This window comes from Stigmatopora argus, chromosome 3, assembly GCF_051989625.1.
Source record: "Stigmatopora argus isolate UIUO_Sarg chromosome 3, RoL_Sarg_1.0, whole genome shotgun sequence".
NCBI lineage: Eukaryota > Metazoa > Chordata > Actinopteri > Syngnathiformes > Syngnathidae > Stigmatopora > Stigmatopora argus.
The window spans coordinates 10823995-10847600 of NC_135389.1; the positions used below are offsets into that span (position 1 = coordinate 10823995).

Below are 23606 nucleotides of genomic sequence, written 5' to 3' on the forward strand. Positions count from 1 at the left end.
TATCAACAATATTGAAATAAACTGTCAAAGCAACACCCAATTTTGATTAAAACCCTCAAAATGTAGCATCAGGTTTAAATGGAAACTTATAATCATATTTTATAATGTTTATTGCTTATGGTGAGAGACTTATATACTCCTTGCACATAACAGGCACTCGTTGGATACTTAATGGTTTTCTCTGGTCATGTTCATTATATTGATTGATATTTAGTGATAATACTTGATGTTATTACCTGATTTCCTTGATAAGTGACGAGAAATCACAAACTTTAAAATACTGCGCTCGTCCCGAGGCCTCCATTTTGACTTGCACTTACCAAATATGGTTGGGTGAATTGAAAGGATGACTACAGTATAACATCAGTAGAAGCTAAGAGATGAAAAAGATGAATACATATATATGGATAATGGATACATGCATGCACACACATTCGTAAATGCTTTGCTTTTTAGGTGCGTCAGTGACAACCAGAAAAAACAAGAGGTGGGGGGAAAAGCTCATCATATGGACATAAAAACAAGTGGCTTGATTTATGATTACAATACATACAAACACGTGCCAGGCATACAATCACTTTGAGCTTTTTTTCAAATCATATAACAATTATTGGATGAACAATAAACGTGGGTCAAGACTCACCGAGCACATTTTTAATTGGCCAACAGATCAATTCCCTAAATACTTAATGGCTTCATAATAAATGAAAGAAAAAAGAACATCAGATTGTGAGTCAAGAGTAAAAAATTAATATTCATGTATATGACTCATTGTGTGTGATGACAGTAACCTTATTTCTTTCTGCTTTGGTGCTACAACATTGTTATCTATTTGATTTTTAAAAACATAATTGGTAAAAATTTGTTTATTTAGGAGAAAAAAGCTTTACAAATTTATTTGTAATGCAATTTTCAGCAGATGCACATTGGCCATATTGCACACTGCGTGTTTAAATTCACAATAGTATTATCATAACAATGGAGCCGATGTGCAAGGATGGCCAAAAGAAGACAAAAAAAGGTCATTTTGTCATGAAAGACATATGGCTGGACCTATACTCTTAAAACGACACTTTAAAAAAAAATGTTAGTAACTACTGACAATTCAAAGCAAAAATATATAAAATGTAAAGTAAACAATGATCCTCACATTCCACGATGACAAAAGAAAACCGTGCAGGTTATGTGCTTTAACTTCAGGGTATGCATAAAATATAATAAAGCGTGCGAGTATAATTACTATATATAGTATTATTTAGTATATAGTAGTATTATTTTCAAGGCTTTGCATGCCATATTCATAAGCACGATAAAGTGACTCCTAATCACATAGAAATAAAACAGTTAAAGAATTAAAATACAAAATAAAACCCAATTTCACCACTTGCAATTTATTTCATTTTTAAAATAATTATATATTGGAGCGGCAATATATTACGACCCCCTTTCCCGGCCAAATCGAGGGGCATCCGAGCCTATCACAGTAGTCACACCGTAATAAGAAGCATAAATACGAATCGGTAATATCAGCAATTGTCGGGACTTTTCCCCAACATTTCCCCTCATCCTTGTTGTCTCCCTGGTCGCCCCCTCCTTGGGCTCTATTCTCTCCCCCCTGAACCTCTCCTGCCCTCCCCTCCCTCTCTCTCGCGGAATCCTATTGATCCAAAGCGTCTAATTAGCGGCGTCTGCGCAATTACGCGCATGCGCAGCGGGCGCCATCTCAGCCATTTTTTGAAGGAAACTAATTAGCTGGAATAAAGAGCCAAGTGTTTTCCCCCCACACCGTGATCAGAACTCATTCTACCTCTGGAGCTCGCACAGAACCCCTCCGTCCTGCCCCCCTACCCCCTCCACCACCACCACCACCATACGCCCACCCACCCAGCCTGCACCCCCGTCTTGTATGTTTACTCCAGCCTGCCTTGCCTCGCTTGCCTGCCTGCATGTAGCTTTAATTACACTGTTTGCTAAACAACTTGGAAAGGCGGCTGCGCTCTGCTCTTCTGTCCTCTTGTCTTCTGTCCTCTGTCCTCCGTCCTCCGTCCTCCGTCCTCCGTCCTCCGTCCTCCGATCCTCCGTCCGTCCTTCGCCCGCACCGGATCGTGCAAAAACAACGGGGGAATGCGTGCTTGTTTATTCGGACTACCACCACTACTACTACAACGAAACCATTAAGATCGCGGAGAGTGGCGCTGGAGCTGCAGCAGCAATGTAAGTGCACCGTTTGTTGCGGGTGGGAGGGGGGTCGTGTCTCTCAATGTGCATGAAATCAAGCTTTAGTCGCTTTAGTCAACTGTTATGTTTTTATTTATTTATTTAGCGTTGGAAACAAAAGCCAAAAGAGTTGTAATGTGTAGTGTGTGACTTGACAACAACCACACTACTCTAAAAGTAGCCCCATCACTACCGATAACTGCATCTTCTGCGCAGGGCTCTGCAGGCAATGCTGCGCCTTGCAAAACTCACGTTTTGTGCATGTGTGTGTGTCCGCGCGCGTGCGTTACCTGTAAAAACTCCGATATGTCCACCTACGCCTGATACCGTATAACTGGATTTGTCCAAATCTAGTGCAAATGTCCTTTCTAGAAATAAGATAAAATACTTGAACACCCAAGTACAGACAAAATACTGCCCTGCTTGCTTTTTCTTTGACCCTCACACGTACACACTCGTAGTATCTCACTCATTCACAAACTCATACACTCATACACTGACTGACTCACACACTGACTGCCTCACTCACTCACTCACTCACTCACTCACTCACTCACTCACTCACTCACTCACTCACTCACTCACTCACTCACTCACTCACTCACTCACTCACTCACTCACTCACTCACTCACTCACTCACTCACTCACTCACTCACTCACTGACTCACTGACTCACTGACTCACTCACTCACTCACTCACTCATTCACTCATTCACTCATTCACTCATTCACTCATTCACTCATTCACTCATTCACTCATTCACTCATTCACTCATTCACTCATTCACTCATTCACTCATTCACTCACTCACTCATTCACTCTCATGTACTGACTCACTCACTCATTCACTCTCATGTACTGACTCACTCACTCACTCACTCACTCACTCACTCACTGACTCATTCACTCACTCATTCACTCACTCACTCATTTACTCATTCACTCATTCACTCACTCACTCACACACTGACTCACTCACTCACAGTACTTTCAAGTCTTCTACTGTTATGTCTGATTTATAGCCTACGTACCCGTGCACGACTTTCAAAAATCCAAACGCAAACCGAATGCAGTGGTGAATTTCATAGTCTTTAAATTTCAGCATGATGAATATGATTACTTTACGTACTCAATTGGTCTTTTCTGTATTCTGTACATACACAGTTGTGTGTTTAAAAAATACAAACATGGACACTCATATCATAAAATAAATGTTATTGTGAATTTCAGGTACTTTGATTAGATTTAGCGTGGTTGGTACATAAAACAATGTGCTCACGCTGTAGTTTAATCTCTAACACACCCACGGTTATATTAATTTTGCATAAATACAAACATATTTTAAATATCCAAAACATATTCTGGCAACGTTTATGTCCTATGAATAGAATCTGATTGGTTTGCTTAAAAAAATCTTGCATACACACTCTACTATTCTCTTTCCCTCACTTACATAATACACACACACACACCTTGCATTCTGATAGATTGGCAAAATTAAGAACAGATTTTGTTTTATATATTTAACTGAATTCTAGTTAGATACTGATTAGTTTGGACACATTTTCAAAATCCAAAAACATGGATGTCTGTCATCACAGAAACTGAGAGTAATCTTTCATTTCAGGGCCTGAATATAGTTCTATAAATATGGTTGGTTTGCGCTTATAAGACAATACAACACTATAAGCACATGCGGATCTGCCGTATACACACATCAAATTTCAAAATCCAAATCAGCCTGTCATCATAGAAAAAAAAGTAATGTTGAATACCAGATTGAGAAAATAAATACTGTGTACACATTACAGACAAACACAACACTAATGGACCTCACACCCCTTTCCCCATCAGGCATATCCTGTTAAAAAACAAGCCTGATTTAGAGGTCACTTTCTGGTCCTATGCTTGGTTTACACAACTAACACGCACACACACCTAACTGTACCCATCAAGTAATATAATCACAAATGGCACGTGATGGTTCTTTTTGAGTGTTCCTAAACGCTAGCTTGTTTGACATCTGATTCGGGATATATACACACTCGCATCCTACACACACTAGCATCCTACACACACACACACACACACACACACACACACACGCAAACGTTAAATGCCGGTTTCCCATATTTGTGATCAATAGCCAGCCAGGAATGCTTGTATAAATAGTTGCATCTCTGATGGTTTTAGGCTATCGACCGTAGTATAAATGAAAATCTTTATCAGATTAGAGACTATTCTCTGCTGTTCCAAGCTGCTGCCAGGCCTCAAAAGACCTCGTAGTGGTATCCCGCAGAAAACTTAAAGACCACTGCAGTGGGCAGGGGTCTGTGGCCTGTGACACAAACACAGTGGATTAAAGCGCTATCAGAGCGTGAATGTGGGCCATATATCTCTAAGCTGCAGAGAGTGGTGGGGGTGGAGGGACACCCACTCTGGCTCTCGTGAGAGGAGGGGCTGGTCGGTTTGGGCCAGAAGGTGGAAGGTGAATTAAGGTTGCTCCTTGATTTTGAGAAGAAAAAAATGGTAATTGAATAATGAGACAGCAAGAGATGGCTCTATCTCTCTCCTCTGGTATTCATAGAGGAGAAGGAGACATTCTTCTTTTTAGGATATACTATGTTGTTGTTTGTTCTCAGATGATTCTATAAAACCAAAACGGCATTTAGAAATGTCATTTCAATTGGTGTTATTGCTCTAGATTAGTGAGATGGACACAGTCACATGCCATAAATATAAAGTCAATGTTGGCAAACACAATAATGCCTCACGCAGTTGTTGTATTCTGGTCTACATCCAAACACAAATGCGCTGGGTATAATCTATCGTACTCTCTCTTGATTTGTTTTGTTTGTTTGTTTGTTTGTTTGTTTAATTACAGCTCCCTCGCTCCACTTTTAAACGTGTGTGGCCAAACATGCAGGAAGATAGAATGATTTTACAACAGCTCTTTTATCCGCTTTTTATCTCAGTGTGACAATTTAGCCAAAGCCCTTTAGCTCCAAAGCATTCAGTTCTTTATTTAATCCGATCCCCCGAGGAATATTATAGACCTCCTGCGTAGCCTTTACCCGCATTCCTCCACCTAGTTTGGCGCTTACTCTATTGATTTTCCCATTAAGGGCTAACGCTAACCCCTGACTAACCGGCTCGTGTGTTGCACAGCCTGAAAGCTCTATTGAACATATGCTATTCAAGGTTTTTAATCAATGGGCTCACTGTTATGCAATCTGATTTACCTGACTCATTTATTTCATTTTTTCCCCGCTTTCTTCCTTTTGTGTCTCCGTCTTTCTCTCACTCTTATATGCAGGTGGGGTGGTGATGCTCGGCAACTGTAGCCTCCGCTATGGACATCGGTGAGGGAGGAGGAGGGGATGGAGGGGGAGGAGAGGACAGAGATGCGGACTTCGGTCCCCATGCTTTATCTCGCTCTCCTCTGGCCTTGGTTTGCATCCCTAAGCAGGGGCCAGCCTCTCACAGCTCAACCGGGGACCCTGCCAAAGAGCATCCGAGCTCGCATGGGGAGCAGGGTGAAGGGGGTGCCGACGGGTCCCAAGATGAAGGAGAAATCCAGGTAGGGGGGCGGAAGAACCGACACCGTGAAGAGGATAGAATGAGTCAAAAGCGGTGGATGAAGGAGATTCCGTCTGGGCAAAATATGGAGGGGCACGCGAGCATGGTATTGAAGTCGGAAAACGGGGTTCTCCCAAAAGCCCTTAGCAGCAGAGAAGGAGAGGAGGAGGAGGAGGTCATTTCAAACCAAAGCCAAACAAAATCCAAATGTTCTTTATTACCTCAACAGAGCCAGCAAAGCGCTTCTTCCAGCATGGCAAAGGCCCGTGGCATGCTCGACAGCAAAACAGCCGCCTCTCCAAAGTCCTCTCCGACTCCTCCCACCTCTCCAAAAGCCTCCCCTTTTCCTTCCACCTCTCCAAAGCACTTCACCTGTCCACCTGACTCTTTTGCCCTGCAGAGCGACATGGAGGCAAAAGACATAACAGGAGCTCAGGGCTGGATTTCTGGGTTTCCTCAGAGCTTTAAATCCCAGCAGTCGTGTCTGGCTTTTCCATTGGCAGGTATGGAGGGGGCCAATGCGCCTGCTGAGGACGACGGGCCAGCAGGGGTTTCTCACTTTTCCATTTCCAGTGGAAATGGTTCCAAAGCTCCCGAACCAAATGACAGCCAGCTTGATATGGATGGCCAGAGGGAAAACGAAGGAGAACAAAAAGAAGCCGTCCCCAAAAACCTCAACCAAGAGCTCTCCCCAAATTCACTGACGAGTCACATGACTGTCATGCACTCCCGAAATTCTTGCAAGACGCTGAAATGCCCCAAGTGTAACTGGCACTACAAGTCTCAGCATACGCTGCAACTCCACATGAAAGAGAAACATCCGGAGACGGGCAGCCAATGCGTGTGCGCGGCCTCTAGTGGAAAATGCATTTGTGGCACATCTATGCGAGGTGCGTGTAGCTACTGCAGTTCAGGGAAACCCCATCCCCGCTTGGCACGGGGCGAAACCTATGCCTGTGGCTACAAGCCCTACCGCTGCGAAGTGTGTGACTACGCTACCTCGTCGAAAGGCAACCTCAGCATACACATGCAGTCAGATAAACACCTTAATAATGTTCAAAATGGGGGACACGCCAATGGCCAGATCCACATTTCTCACGTTAGTAACAACAATAGTTGCTCTCCTAACGGTGCCACAATAGACGAGCAGACATACAAGCACGCACTTCCGATTCCCACATCTACCGCTCAGCCCGTCAAGCTTACACCACCTGCTCACTCTCCTTCGCATGGCAAGCGATGGCGATGTGATGTCTGCGACTATGAGACAAGTATCGCCCGTAACCTACGCATACACACTACTAGTGAGAAACACACGCATAACATGTTGAGGCTGCAGCGGGGTTACTATCTCTCCCACTGCAGGAGCCTTGCCCCCCATCTGAAACACCTACAAAACACAGGTAAGACGTGCTGTCGTTTCATTAAATTGGGCAAATGCTTAACAGTCGTTTCAATGTGTTAGGTGGAGAGCTGTCCTTGAACATGAGACTGACCACTAAACAAGTCACCGAACAGCCTGTCACCCTTGGCTCAACATTGACTCCTTCCCCGTCACCTTCACCCTCTCCCCCGCCAGCTCTTTCTTTGTCCCCCACCGGGCCTTTGTCGCAGGGTGTGTTCCAATGCCTTGTCTGTTCCTGCTTTTCTTCTGACAGTCTGGAGTCCATGGAGCAACACCTAAACACCCCTCGCTCCTTGCCCCAGTCTGAATGGTGCTCTCTGGTAACCGGTGGCTGTCACTGCAGGCTGTGCGGCTACACCACACCGCTGAGGGCTAACTTCTCCTTGCACTGCCAGACTGACAGACACAGAAGCCGTTACCAGCTGACAGCTCATGTTCAAGAAGGGGGCCACCGGGGTCAGGAAGGTGCCGCCTTGATAGCTAAGGGAAACCCTATCCAGCTAAGGTGCAACTTGTGTGAATATGCGACAAGCAGTTTGGAGAAGCTACAAGGACATTCCCGGAGTTCCCACCATGAGTCAAGCGTCCGGGTTTACAGAGTAAGCAGTGACTCTAAAGAGCTGTTTTCAGGCCAAATTCAGGCATTCTCTGACCAAGTGTTTTTCTTCTCCTCCCAAGTTCCTGCAGCAGTATGATGGTGAAGTTGATGGTGGCACATGTGTATTCCATTGTCTCCTATGCAACCACTCCTCTTCCTCTAAGATTCAAGTTTTAAAACACAGCCAAACCCAGACCCATCAACAGAGGGAAGGTCTGCTACAGCTACAGCCAATGGGTGGAGAAGAGCTGGCAGCAATATTTACCATCAGAAACAAAACAATTGGGGTTACTGGTAAGAATATGAACTATAGAAATATATTTGTAGTTCAACTGCATCTGCTCATTGACATGGGAAACAAGGCCCGGGTATTAAGATAGAAAGCAAGAAAATGAATAATGGCTTTTGCTGCGCTATTGATCAACTAAATTTATCAGTCAATACACATCCTTGTTATATCCCCATCGCCCCTGTCGAGAGCTAACTAGCACTTGCTAATCAATGAACCAATACAAATTCTCCAGACAAGATAGGGGACGTTGAGGCCTGTTATCAGTGAAATCTGGTAGATAACTCGCTGGTTTATGGTTCAATGTGTTTTGTAAGCCTTCTGGAGTTTTAATACTTATAGAACACTTCTACAATACATCATATTTTGAATCAAAACGTAGATATAAGATGTGTTCCAAGTCATAACTAGCTCTATTTTGTGGACAGTCTAATGAAGAATCAATACGTGATCAATAGGATATCAAGAGAGCTGACTAGAATGAAGCATGGTCACCTTCAATAAAAGGGGGTAGCTAGAAAATAGTATTGCATTTGATTAAGATCTTAAATCATAATCTTAAATGGGGCAGCTAGAAAATAGTATTGCATTTGATTAGTGCTGGCTCAAAATCCCTAAGTAACCATAACGTAATAGTTTATATTATATTATTATATCTCAGGAGAACCTAATGAGGAGGACATGGAAAATTCCAGCGAGGTAACCGCCGGTCCTTCGGACCAAACCAAAGATCACTTGGAGGTTAAACAGAGTGATAAGGAGACAGGTATGGCTGCTTATGAAAAAATGTATGCATGTAAATGTCTCCTTGCTCCATTGAATTATTGCAATACACAGGATTTGTTTTCTTTACATCTTTCGATGTTTCTGAAGAAGAAAAAGTGACAGGTGAGGTGGACAAGAAGGAGTCACTCAAGCGGCAAGCAACTGAAAATGGGGAATTTACAACCAAACGACTCCGAACACACCAGCAAAGTGAGAACCAGCAGGTGAGCAGTTGAAATCCACACAGAAAATAAACTAAATGTTAACCTTTTTCCTCACCTCTTGCTCTCCTATCCTATTCAGACTGTCCAGTGCCCTTTATGTCAAGATAAAATGCCATATGGACACCTTCGACCACATCTCACGCATGTGCACAGTGTGGCGCAGGACTGTGTAGATAAGCTCATCGCCACAGTAAGTGGATGCAATGTGTGCATTGGCTGTATTTGGGTCTGAGTTTGAATTTGATTTATTGGATAAGGGACAGCACATATTAATGAACATAATCCTATTCATGTTAATGAACACATTTATGACAGTTTAGTATGAGAAAATGAGTAGCCGAAGAGATGAGAGGGCGTAACGGTGAGATAAGAAGGCCCCAAAGAGCCACCCATGTTTGAGGATCTTCCCATGATCATCGATGATGCACATACACAAGCTGTGTGCGCGGACCCTTGCTCGCGTTCTTAGGCTAGAGTGTTTATCTCCAAGAGTGAGGGAGAGGCCAGTGTTTCTATAATGCATGTTTAAGTAGCCTTCTATTAACAAAAGTGGAGTAAAAAACAGTGGAGGGGGGCCTTCTTTTTACTTTGACTCTCAGCTAACAAAGACCGGTCATCTATCCACATCACCATCCTCCATCTTCCTGGCCCGTATGCTAAGTGGTCTTTGTCTCCTGCTCTCTTTGCCTCCACTTCACGTACTGCTTTTCACCCTTTCTCCCCTCTGCTGTACCCTAACGCCCCCGAATAGCCTCCCCCCGGCTACTAGCCTTCGTATTCTGTAATCTCTGTCCCTGCTCCTCCCTTGCCGTCTCTCATTTTCTGAGGTTCGACCCCTCCCGTACTGGCTCTCACCGAGGCCATTTTTTTTGTTCATTGCCCCTTACTCCCGCCCTTCCTCGTCCCGGTCTCTCTTTTTCATATTCTTCACCCCTGGGCACTCGCCAACCCCCCTTCCAAATACACCAACACCTACCACCACCACCCTCCAGCCTGCTCGTGCACCTCCCTCACTCACTCTGATAGTAATTGAGGTTCATTAATTCAGACTGAGGTGATGATGGCCATTATGTACCTTGCTTTCCAATTACGCTCTCTAGATTAAGCCTGACCTTCAGTTTTCTGTGTGTGTGGGTGTGTGGTGGTCTTGTCTCTGTTCTTATGAAGCTGTTACACAGAGAGAACCCCTGTCATGTAAATTTCGTCTTTAGCCTTCCACCTTTTCCTTGGCGCTGCATTGGCTCTTGAATCTGTGGAGATGAAGATTTTCTATATGAAGAGTGATTTTAAATAAAATTCATTATTCAGCTCAGTTAAGTTTTATTAACCCCCTCGGGGCACGTAGGAAGGCGCCATTGGCGCTGAAGGGCAGAGTCACATATCTCAACCATGTACACCTATTATCAAGTTGATGTGCCTTGCTGCATATAGCTCTGCACAGACAGGGGGAAGATAAAACAATATACTTAAAGATTCACTCTTGAATGTTTCATGATATTAGGACAGGGAGTGTAGCCTTCTCGTGTTTATACGTCTGGCAATTTGTCTGCTATTAAGCTGTAGAATTAAACATGCTTTATTCATAACGTGGGCTGAAGAAAAATGTCTTGCCCCCTTTTCTGTTTCTCTCTATTGCTGAAGCCATCCCATTCTTGAACTGACATCTTCAGAGAAAGAAACTGACATTTACTGTCTTTCAGGTGACACCGTCCATGGAGCAAGTTCAGCTTCGGCTGGAGAATGAACTACCATCTGACTTGTGCATGGATGAGGCAAAAAGTCAAAATATGAAAACTGACCTGACAGATCATTCTCAGACCGCAGACTCCCTTGCCTCAGATGATTCACCAAAAAACAAAAGTAGGTTGATGAAATGGAAATTCATATTTGGACTGTATTATTTTTTTGGAATAAAACATTTATAATCACTAATGTGTATTTTGAAGGCATTTCAGTGGAGCACACCAAGGGAAATACAGCCGCACCCAAAGATGTCACAGTGCTACTCACCCCACCCCTGGAAGACAACGCCACTCAGCCTTCCAATGGAAGATTGGCTCCTCAATCCCTGACTCACACCCCCCCTTCCTCTCCAACTGCCGACCCCCCTCCTCTTTCTGATCGCCATGGTTACAGGTTTCGTTGCAGCAGGTGCAGCCTGGCGTTCCCCACTCAGGAGAAGCTCCAGCTTCACTGGCAATATCATGCCATGAGGGCAGCAACAGAATGCCCCCTCTGCTCCAGACAGTGTCGTAGTCAGGAGGCTCTTCAGAGACACATGCAAAATACACACTCACAACCAGACAACGCAGAAAATACAGCTTCACTGTTTCATATGTCACAAAACATGGAACATGGTAAGATACCAGTTCAACAAGACCCGAGTCTATCCCCCCAAGCTGGCCAAGAAGCTTGTGAAGGTGGTGATGATGAAGCGATAGAAGGAGTGCAGCAAGAAGAAGACAAATTTGAAGGAAAGGGAAAAAAAGAAGACTTTCTAACTATAAAGAAAGACCTGCCTGATGAAACTGGTAAAGAGGATGAGGAATTAGCTGCGCCGGAAAAAAGCCTAAATGACGAAATCCCATCAGAAATTAGATCAATTTCACCCATCAAAAAAAGCTCTAACCCAACAATGGACCGGTATTTGGATCCATCAAGGCCATACAAGTGCACCATATGTTCTGAATCATTTACCCAGAAAACAATTCTTTTGGTTCACTACAATTCAGTGTCCCATCTCCACAGAGCCAGACGAGCCTTGCAAGATTCCAACACAGGTGTCTCTGCCACAGAGGCCACCCGTGCCCAAGATCCTCGACCCTACAGGTGCAAACTATGTGGTGTGGGTTACAGCCAGAGCTCCACTTTGGACATACATCTACGCTCAGTTCTTCACCAAACAAGAGCTCGTGCTGCACAAAACCCAGGGATACAAACACCAGTGTCTAATATACATGCTCCAGTATCTGGCACCACAACTAATCTGTCTGGTATTACTAATAGGGAGATGTGTAAAAGTTTTCTTTGCACTGAGAAGCCAGATGTGGCTAGTTCTTCATCGGGATCAGTAGCTGAGCTCCAATCGACCATCTCAACTGAAGGTCAACAGGCTAAAAAGAGAGTAGCAGAACTGTTAGCGTCAAGAAACCAGTTACTACTAATGCAACAGCAGCAGTTGGCTCAGGCACAGGCCCAAGCCCAGTTGCAACACACAGCATTGCTCCAGGCCCAAGTAATGCAGCATCTTTCTTTCGGACCGGAAAGTCTCTTTCAGCACTTCTCCTTGGCACCAGACAACTTGTTGTCTCTGCAGCAACAAATTCTGCCCTTTTACTTTCCTGGCGACATGAAACTCAACACAGAAATGGCAATAAAGAGCTTGGAACATAACCAATCAGAGGCAGCCAAGTCATCCTTGAGTGAACAGAATAAAGGTGAGGCTAAAACAGAGAACAACCCTCAAACAGAAGAACAATTTATTCAGAATCAAATTTCATTCTCAGATGTTAGCCCCCCAAATAATACAATAACTTTTGACACAAGCGTTGAACACGGCAGTGGATCCTTGAGCAGCCCAAAAGAAAAACAATACAAAAAAAAAGTTGAAGATGAAAAAGAAGAAACGTCTGTGCCTGCTGTGAAAAATGAGCATCCAACAGAGGAAAAGGATTCTTCCACAGTTAGCGCCTCAAAATTACAGTGCCCTCCACCAAGAGTGCCATATGCTGCAGTAAATGGAGAAGCTCTTAGGACCTTGTTGCAGAGTTATGGCCATGAATTGGCATTACAGTATATACAAAGTAGACATAGGCACCAGCAGCAGCTTGCAACCCAAATGTTAAATTTGACAAACGAGTCCGCTGACATTCACAAGACGGAATTTTATTTAGGGAGAAAGAAAGAGCTAATTGGAGCAGTTGATGGAAAAGTGGAAATCTACAACAAAGATGTCAAGAATGAAGTTGAAGAGATAGAAAGTCTTCCTGGTAAACAAAATCAGGATGACTATGAAGATGCTAATGAATTTTCAAGCAAAAAGAAAGGATGCTGTGGAAGAGGAGAAAAGTGTAAAGATTGTGGGAAGTTCTTTTCCGATGCCATGATTTTAAAAAGTCATGAGGAATACATTCACAGACAAGTGCTTCCAACTGCGGCGTTAGAGAGGTTTTCCAGAGAATACAGACTACAATATGATCAATTATTCCCATTGAAAGAGAATAAATCACGAGAGGATTCATCTCAGAGTACAGTCGCATTCCCAGATATTTCTTCAGAACTAGAACCTCAAGCTGAAGCAGATAAGCTTCAAGTCAAAACGTCACCCCTATCCTCGTTTTCGGATCCTGAAACAAAGACATGTGCGACAATTGAAGACCTAACAAATGCCTCTTTACTTTCTCCAGCCCTAGCTTCTTCTCTCCTTCAAACAATTCCACAAAAAGAGCTACCACTGACAGTCACATCACCACCTGTCGCTTCCCAACATGCACCCGCAGCTAACACCAAAAATCCTCCCTTCCCTCAAATTCCTGGACTTCCTCTTCCCCAGCTTCCTATTCCCCCAATCACTTTACCTAAACTTCCCATGCCTCCAATTCCTTTTCCGATGGAGCTCCCGCTCATTCCTCCAGTTGTGTTACAATCTGTGGGCCTCCAACCCCCAACTTGGTTAGACTCAAGCATAAACCCAGAGTTGACAAAATTCTATCAGTCTCAACTGCTTGGGCAACAGGCACTTATTAATACAGCAGTAATTTCTCAACCATCCCAGCTAAGCCCGACAATGCTCACTCAGTCTACTCAAGTCAATACTTCCTTGCTGAGTCAACCAGTACAGAGCAACAGTAATCCGACCGGGCGGGAGCCCCAGGTCAGCCCAACATTACTGGAGCAACAGCAGGGTAAAAGGACACGTACTCGAATCTCTGAGGACCAGCTGGCTATCTTGAAAAAATACTTTGATATCAATAGCCTACCTAGTGAAGAGGAGCTAATCAAGGTATCTGGTCTGTCTGGTCTACCTCACAAAGTCATCAAACATTGGTTTCGCAATACACTTTTCAAAGAGCGCCAACGCGACAAAGACTCGCCATATAATTTTAATAACCCACCCACGACAGCCCTTGAGGAATTGAGAGAGGAAGTCACACAGCATCCATCTCTGACATTGTCCCCATCTTCAATGTCCCCTGCACCAACCGACACTTCGCCTCAAATTCTGTTGACTGACATCCAAAGAAGCAATACCCAAAGGGGAAGGCGCTCCTCTCGAACCCGCTTTACTGAGAAACAGCTAGAGATGCTGCAGGAGATGTTTGAAGCAACTCCCTATCCTAGAGAGGAGGAATATGACAGGCTGTCTGCCCTGTTGGCACTCCCAAACAGAGTCATTGTAGTATGGTTCCAAAATGCCAGGCAAAGAGCCCGCAAGAGCCAGGACAGAGGAACCGATGATGAAATAGAGGGGATTAGCCAACTGGACATTCTTAAAAAGAGAGACGGATACTCCAATAATAACGATACTGAAGATAACAGGAATGAAGGGCAAAATGACTCTCATAATGAAAATTCCATGGATCTGGCATATGAATATTATACCCATCCAGACTCTCCCACCCTTGATTCTTCCACCGTTTACTCTGATAACGAGCATTTGATGGAGAATGAGGAAACACTACCTAATGTCAAGAAACAAAATAAAACTGCTAGTCCTCAGACAAACCAAACAGTAAAAAAGGAAATAACAGTTATTGATACTGAAAGCAAGGAAACAGTGTGGGCTATGCAAAATGTGGCCTCCCCAAAAGCTGAAAAACTGGTCCAACCTCATGAAGACAGTTCAGCAGAACAATCCCAGTCTCAATCTTCTCCTCTCTCGCAAATCACCTTACCAAACAACCCATCTTCAGTGTGTGAGTCGAGCCAGGAGAATAGTCAGAGTTCCTCCCCAAATACATCTTTTGAAAAACCTCCAGCTACATCACCAGGCCTCCCCTTGTCTTCTGAGTCTGAAAATAACCAGACTCCACAGCCTGATGCATCCTTCCATGTATCCACTGAGACCCAGCCGCTAAATGGAATCCCAGCACCAAACCTTTTTCAGTGCAATCTATGCCCAATGTCCTTGTCGTCCTTACAGATGTGGCAGGAACATCAGACAAGACACCTACTTGCAGCGCAGTCACAGGTCCAACTCCTTCATTCTGGATTTACAGACAGAACCTTGTCATACATGATGATCCACTCCAACCACTCCCTAATGGCAAGCCAAATGCTCTCAGGTGCTATGACACAGTTGCACCCGAATGCCACAAATCCAATGATTTCTCACTTAGGTAGCACGCATGTTAAGAACTCACTAGGTGACTTGTCTGAGACTTCCTTGAAGCCGAACTCGAAGCTAATGTCGGAGAACAGTTTTGATGCCCAGAGGTTTAGCAGAGACGTCGAGGAAGAACATAGAAGGGATAAACGCCAGAGAACCACCATCACCCCAGAACAGCTCGAAGTGTTGTATCAGCGTTACAGCTTGGACTCCAACCCCACCAGAGGAGTCCTGGAGGGCATTGCGCAGGATGTAGGCCTCACAAGAAGAGTGGTTCAGGTAAGAGAAAAAAAACTAAATAAGATAAAGAAAATACAATGTTTTGTTATCTTGCATTTTTAACTTGTTCCTCTAATACACAGGTCTGGTTTCAAAACACACGTGCAAGAGAAAGAAAAGGGCAGTTCAGGTCAATGGGACCGGGATCTAGTTTCAATATGGTGTTGAACCATCTCCGCTGCCCATTCTGCAGGGCTCTCTTTAAGGTAAAAAGTGCTCTGGATGCCCACATGAGATCACGCCACTGGGCGGAGGCTGAAAGAGCAGGCTACAACTTATTAATGAATAATGGATCCAGTGGGAGCAATGGAATGGCTATGTCTGCCATCATTGACAAACCAGGCCCATCGGTATCCTTTGTCCCAGACACTAGCATTACCATCAGCAACAAAGGACAAACAGTGAAGGCACCAGTTATGTTCCTCTCTACAACTAATGATCTCAACAACCAAGCGAAGTATGATGACTTTGAAGAAGATGACGAGGGTGAAGAGGGTTCAAGTATGGCTGACCAAGGGTCTCTGAGTGCTGAGGAATCGGGGGGCCCAAGTTCAGATTGGGGTGATACTCTGCAGCCTCACCAACATCAGCAACAACGCCAAAGGACACAGATGAGCCACTTCCAAGTACTCCAGCTTAGAGACTTCTACAAGAGTCACCGTACACCAAATCGACATGAGTGTGAGGCACTAGGCCGAGAATTGGGACTACCTCACCGTGTGGTGCAGGTAAATGTTTTTGTTACATGATGTGTGTAGTAGATCAAATATACTTTTTCTCCCCGTGTTAAACCATGTGTTTTTTGTCCTTTGCGGATTTTTACAGCGAATATGCTCCCTGCCTTAAATGTGGTCACGTGTGGCTCATAGTCCAGTCTGGACTAGTATAATACATAGTCTGGTGCACTTAATATACTGAAAATTACAGAAAATGGAAACAAACGTTGACAAATATGTATGTTTTCAGGTTTGGTTCCAGAATGCCAGAGCCAAGGAGAAGAGGGCAAGAACTCTGAGTTCGGACTCTGCCGAAAGAGAGCAGGCCGAATTGACAGCCGGCGCAGGGGAGAGAGATCGGGCTTAAAGAGGGCCCATTTACATTCTTCTTTGCCTACTGTCAACCTCTTATATGAAACTTCACTTTGCTGCCAAACCTGTTTCCTGAGCACCCCAAAGATGCAGAGCCTTCATGGCCCAAAGAGAACCCTCATTAGCTGAAAGTAAGGCCAAACCAAGCCCTTGCAACCACTTTTCTCTTTTTATATTGCTCGCTCGTATGCGGTATTTCTTTCTTTGTTGCCCCTATTGCAATGTCTCAGACACCTTTCTACAACCAAACTTCACCTTGAACCAACACCCCCCTCCTCCTCCCAACAAGAACAACAACACATAGGCCAAAGAGCATTCTCCAAGTACTTATGTGACCTCACTGCCTGGTTAGACCTGTAGTCTACCTCCTGGTCATCCTGATAGACTCAAAGTGGCCCCCTTCAACCAGACAGTGCTAGAGGACTAGCAGTGTAGCATGTAGTGCTGGTCTTCAAAAGGCTTGAACAGGAACTTTCAAAGAGATTTTAGTGTAAATAGAGTGCTCCAAAAGATAAACTTGAAGAAAGAAAAACAAAAACAAAACAAAGCAGAAAATGATGGAAGTTGAGGCGGAAACCAAGTAATATCCCAAAATAGACGGTGGTGTTTCCATTGAGCTTTTGTAAAGACTGACTCAGATCCCAAAGCTCGTAACCAAAATTTTACACGTCTGTCGTTTCATCGTGTTTGTTTTCATGAACAAACTTCAGAGCTGACGTCTGTACATTGAAGTGTGAGACCTGCATCTGGCACAGCGCAAAAGATGGAAGCAATGGACTGATTGATACAGTGCCAAAGTGCAGCTCCACCCACCATAAGCCAATGATGAGTCTTCTGTTGTATACGGACACCTTCTATGTTCCTTTTGTGGATAATAGCCCAAATAGCACAGAGCAGAAAGGCAAGTTTGTCCTGGGACGGACAAACTATTTTTATAGCATTCAACCATAATATTGTATATGATAACTTTAACCAAACTCCAAATTTACATTGTGTGTGTCTAGTAATAGTTTCTTATTATAAATCTTATGACTTGAGCTCAACTGTCTTGCTTCGGTATAATTGCTTCAGTGTCATGATTATGAAAAGATTGTGACAGCTTTGATATGTTCAGGTAAGGGTCAATTGCCTTTCTGTTCTTTGAAATATACCAATGGCTTACCAATGTGTTATGAATATAAAGCTTTCTACGCTCAGGTCGGCTCAAAATGGCTCCACGTCCAATGTGAACTTTATATGTTCTGTCTCGAAAGTGGAAGAAGGCACATTTTTGGTTGGGGCAAAGTATTACATCCACAAAAAAACATCCGTGTGTATGAAAGAACTGAGCTTTTCACCTCAAATAGATTGTTACAAAAACCTTATTGAATCGAAAGTGTTTAATAGCGTGAGGGGTAAATGTACAGTACTTAGCTTTCGTATGGTTGACTCAAGACTTCATTGGATGTTTGAAACGCAGCTCCTGTTTTAACACACCCACAAGGAGATTCTGCACAAAGCAGAGGAATAACTTGATGATGGATGTTATTTTTGTACACTTAATTTATTTTCCCTTTCCTCTCTTTCGTTTGAATGGTTTTATTTCACTGTATTTGCAACCACTCCCGATTTAAGTGTAATAATATAACAATAATTGCTAAACAATAGTTAATGCTTTAAGACAAAAATCCAAAGACGTGATAATACTTTAACCGTAAGACCTAAAAAAAAAGTGCTACTGTGTACTTGATGATGTTTTACTGTTTTTAAAGAAGGAAGGAGTCCCAATTTCTAAGCTACTGTTTTCTGCCTCTCATAAGCACACTGGAGTACTCTGTAACCAAAACCCCAAACTAGAGCCATGGCAGTCTGTAATATAGCGGTTAAAGAGTTATACTTTTCTGAGAAATGATTTATTTGTTTTTATTTGGATTCTTTTTGACCATAGTGTTAAACTCCAGCCCTTAAGGATGTCCAGTTTGCTGCTAATGTACTGTAGTTTCTATTGTTACTGTAGAAAGATGCATGCTCTGATCGCTTTACCACTAGGCTTTAATGACTACAAACTGTAATAAGGATACCTGCGATACTGTTGATGAACTGCTCAATTTATTCAGTACTTTGGGCTAAATTCCATCATGTTGGCTTTTCAGTCATTTATTCGGAAAAGAAAATAACATAACTATTTTGTTTTTAAACAAGAACATCTAGCTACCGGTAAATGTGTTCAATATGTTTACTTGTCAAACATGAGAACCTGTATCGCAGTATTTGATGGAGTTCAGCCCCAGATTTGCAAGGTATTATTTTTGTTTTGTGCTTCGATGTCCCCACTCCATTTCCCCAGTGAAAAAAAAACTGCTTTCCAAAGGATGTGGGCTGAACAATGCCGTCTTGTTTTGTTCTCAATTTACTAACAAATGTTTACGACAATACCAATGAGCTTTCTTCTGTACAGAAATGTGCATTCCAAAAACCACAAAGACAATTTTTTTGTACACCTGATTTTTATTTCATCGCTCTGTCTTGACCTTTGGTAACTGTAAGATGTACATATTGGGGATCTTCTGCTGTGAAGGGACTTTTCATTGTAGGTAAAATGGACTTTCCCCCCCTTCCCTGGATATGTTGTTGCCATAGTGATGACCAAAAAGATACCTGTGATGTGCACCTGTCCTAATGTCTTGCTTCAGTGGTTTGTGTGTCTCTATAATATTCCCTACCCCCCTCTCCTTTTCCCTACTGGTGTTTCTCTTTACCTTACCGCTTCCATATTCCACTGAGCTAAATAAAGTCTGCTTTGGTGCATGCTCTGGTCTCATCCCTTTGGTCTGATGCTCTATGTTGCACATTCTTTGCTCTGCAGGGGTGTCAATATTTTGATTAATAAATCTTCATATTCCAGGTGGTATTTTGTATGGTCCTGCTTGCATGGCTGGCAGGCTTTTGGTGTGCAATGGTGTGTGTGTAACACGGCAAAGTGTTGGAAGCAAAGCTCTTTGGAGAATGGAGCTCTGACCTCTCGGGTCACTTCATTAATTACATCTGTGACATTCAGCCAGATGAGTTTCCTTTGTGACTAAATGATATGAGGAATATTAACGACTTTGGATGAATTACACTGCCGCTCCTGCTGATGATGATAATGTGTTTTACGACTCTAGGAGAGAGGGGAAGGAAAATTGCCCACTACAGCACATTTAGGGCACACCGATTTTAATATGCAAGATTTTCAAGACTAGGAGATTGCAGTTTTAATCACTGGGGTGATTATTTTTTTGATTAGAAGACGGGGCGCAAATTTGTTACGAGTTGGAGGCAAAAATTGTTGACTGACGTTGAAACCATTTTTTTCATCCAACGCGGGGCATCGAAAAACTTTCAATGCACGAACAATGGCAAAGCAAACACAGACGACGGTTTAGGACTTGCGTCTGATGATAGCCATCTTAGAAAGTCATCCTGATAAAGTGATCCCCCACCATTTTTCCTTATCCCTGTCCTCCCCCCTCTTAATCAAATGAGCACTGTGCAGCTGGTGGGGTTGCAGCAAGAAAAAAAAAGGCTATGAGTGTGTGGAGGAGGACGGGGGGGCTTTGAGGGCTGGCGTGAAATTATTGCCTGCTGGTGTGTATATGTCGCTGGGGGAAGCAGGGGATAGGGGGCTGGGCTGTGTTGTGCGTCTGTAGTGGGGGCTCATTTAGATTTAGATTGGTTATGTGAGGAGGGAGCTGAAAGGCCAGCTCATGTTTATGCATGAAGCCCAAAGCATTCTGCTGTGGTGGAAGCCTGAATTAAAGAGACAGACCTGAAATACAATCACAGTTTTTTTTTTTTTGCCACGGCTTTGCTTTTTTCGGAAGGCCTGCGGGCTAAAGTCACACTCTACCTTTGTCCACAAGAAGAAGCTTCAAAGTGTGTCTTTTTGTGATCACTTCCAGGGATCTTAGGTACATGCAGATGGGTTACGATTTTGATATAGAAACTTGACATTTTTTGGAACCACTATCCAAGTTGATGGCAGGTCCTTCACTTGTTCCCACATAGCATTCAGTCATGCACCCAGAGCCATCAGTAAATGTCTCAGAAGGAGAGTTTGTTCAGCACTTCATCAGGTATAAAGTGGTTTTTATTTGGAAATGTGCTCCCTATCCATCTTTTAAATGACTTTTTAATGGTAGCCGCGCCATCCTAATCAATCATGTGACAGCGCAGCCTGCACACGCAAATACACTATTTATACATCCCACATTCTCCTGCAAATGCTCTCTGCTTTGGGACTCCTGTTAATAAGTGAAACAATATGTGCAACGTTTTTTGGGATTTAATTAAGTTTGGGTGAGATTTTTACACAGTGGCATATGGTGCAACTATGCACCCTACAGATACAGTATAAATTGATGAATGAAATGAACATTTCTACCTTTACAAAGATAATCTGGGTGATCGCATGTTCTTATGCCGTCCAGGAAACTTGTTAATTAAGCACCGTTTGTGGGCGTGCTTAACTTCTCCCTGCTTTTCAGTTTCTTTTCATGTTTAATAGTGTTTATTGTTTCTTCTAGCAAACGATTGTAAATTAATACCTCCATTCTACTGCAGGGCTTCCTCACTTTTTACAATATAATTCTATTGTTAAGGCAATGACAGAATCCAAATTTGCAGAATCCAAATCAGAATGAATAACTGAGCTTGGGTGAGAAAGCAGTTAAGTCATAATTCCAGTAAAAACAAGTTTCAAATCAAACTTCTAGGCCAAAAGTATAAAAATCATGTTAAATATCTGAGTACGATGGGTAAGAAATTGTGCTTTCTTCAATTATTTTGTAAATCAGCAAAATGCGTTAACCTGTTTCCCATTTGTTAGTATTGTATTTTATTGGTTTTAGTAATACTTTTCCTATTGATAATTTTTTTCCAGGTTATATATCCCGCTGTGTGTAAACACTGTTTTAGCCTTTCACACTTATGTGTGAGCAGAATCTGGTATTAGACGGTAATTTACCACCTAGCCACCTAGAGACAGTTCCAGATAATTTGGGCTAGGTGTAGTTTTCTAAATACAAGCAATAATGTTGAACATCAGACACACAGGTATACTAGACTGTCATACGACAAAAATGCACGCTGGAGTAGTACTCAACGTCATTTCCTTTTTTTCTTCTTCACTGCAACACAGAATAACTTTTGACAAGCAGGACGTGAAGGACAGAAAACGTATTAAATTGCAAACTGGGAGCACAGCAAAGTCTGACAGCTGCTGAATTTTATACTTTTGAAAGGGACGACGAGGCCAAGTTTCAGCCACTACCAAGTTGAAAATGATGCTTGCGTATAGCACAAAACATATATATTGTTCATTGTAATCGCCTAATTAATGTCTTTATTGAGTCTTTCTTCTAGGTTTTTTTTTGTACTTAATGAACTGTTCATTCTGATAAGTCTTCCCCTAACGAGCATTCTCTTTATGATGCAGTCTGACACAACATAATTGCAAGCAAAATTTCGCTTAGTGTTAGTGTTAGCCTTGTGTAGAAGAACTATAAAAAGAAAGTAACACTATAAAAGAAGTAGTCTGTTGCATATTAAAACAATTTCATTTTTGGTGGGTCTTTCCATTCACTTTTTATGTGTGTAGGGGGGTGCTGTTGAAACCATCCCCCAGTGGCACATGCCACCCCCTCAAAGTACTTTACATCTATAATGAGATACAAATACGCATCAGCAGGACAATGTCCTGCGCCACGCGCCACTGTGTGAATATTACTCACACTTATTAGCTGGATTATGTTAATCTTTACACTCCATGCTCACAGACAACAGTCTCAGCATGATATGGGGTGGTCACGGTGGCCCGTGTGTGTGTGATTGTCACTAGGTGTGTGTGTGTGTATTAGAGGGGTGATTGCCATGTTGTCAAACTGCTCTGCATGAGAAAAGGTGGTCTAATTATAGCATTTATGCAAATATATACGGGCACGCAAAAAACATAGGCAACTCTGTTGGCTTGTCGCCCAGGTCAAAAAGACAGAGTGAGCCTTTATCTTATTTTGACGAAGAAGTGACGAGATCAAAACAACTACCCATTAATTCAGTGGCTGCCATTGACGGCGATAGCCATCCAATCCATTTAAATTGGGGGACCTGGCAGTAACTGTGTGATGATCATTCACTGCCAAACGTTCCACGTTAAATTGATTGGATGTCCAGGATGTCCATTGTCGTCAATAGCAGCCTACGAGCTACAATTATTCCTAAAACGAATCTTTGGGTAATTCCAATGAAGTCATTTGTATCAAACTGTGAACTAAAGGCCCAAGTCTGTTTTTTTTTTTTGTCAAATCTCAAATCTTTTTATTTTCCAGACAGAAACATTGATAATACCCTGTTGGAATGATTGATTGAGTCTGACACATTTTAATTACCTTCAAATTAAATGAATCGGTTGGCAGACTATAAAACATTGCTGTTTAATAACGACCGCCTCCATTTCCCCCCTTCCGATATCCAATCCCCTTTCGTCTGCCCGCGCCAAATAACCTCTCTCTGTTTAATGATATGCAAATGAATTTTCATGAACCCCATGATCCCTCGCGATGATTAAACTGAGATGACATTAGCTGCCAACTACAGTGTTTCCGTCTGTCTCCTTTCTCGGCTCGTATCGCTGCCATCGAGCCGCTTATCCACAACAACTCGTAGTATTGAGGCATTCATTGTCAGCCATTCCCCTAATGAATTTTCATTGAGAGAAAGGACATTCTGCATATCCAGACTTATTCCAGACAATTGTTCCCGCGCAGTGCTCTCAACCCTGTTTTACATATAACAACAAATTACAACTGTCATCACG

At 43.0% G+C, this 23606-nt stretch overlaps 1 protein-coding gene across 2 annotated transcripts; it reads left to right on the forward strand.

Annotated features, from left to right (window-relative positions):
* The first annotated feature begins 1757 nt into the window (after positions 1-1757).
* Positions 1758-19561, forward strand: LOC144071023 (zinc finger homeobox protein 3-like). Of its 2 annotated transcripts, none has more exons than XM_077595695.1 (11): positions 1758-2214; positions 5536-7201; positions 7264-7802; positions 7882-8095; positions 8752-8856; positions 8928-9079; positions 9159-9269; positions 10780-10939; positions 11026-15686; positions 15770-16414; positions 16653-19561. In XM_077595695.1, exons 2-11 carry the CDS (start codon positions 5572-5574, stop codon positions 16767-16769), a joined length of 8334 nt encoding a protein of 2777 aa, XP_077451821.1. In that variant the 5' UTR covers positions 1758-2214; positions 5536-5571; the 3' UTR covers positions 16770-19561. The 2 variants fall into 2 exon arrangements, with proteins under 2 accessions (XP_077451821.1, XP_077451822.1); XM_077595696.1 differs by having other exon boundaries at positions 8964-9079.
* The last annotated feature ends 4045 nt before the right edge of the window (positions 19562-23606 follow it).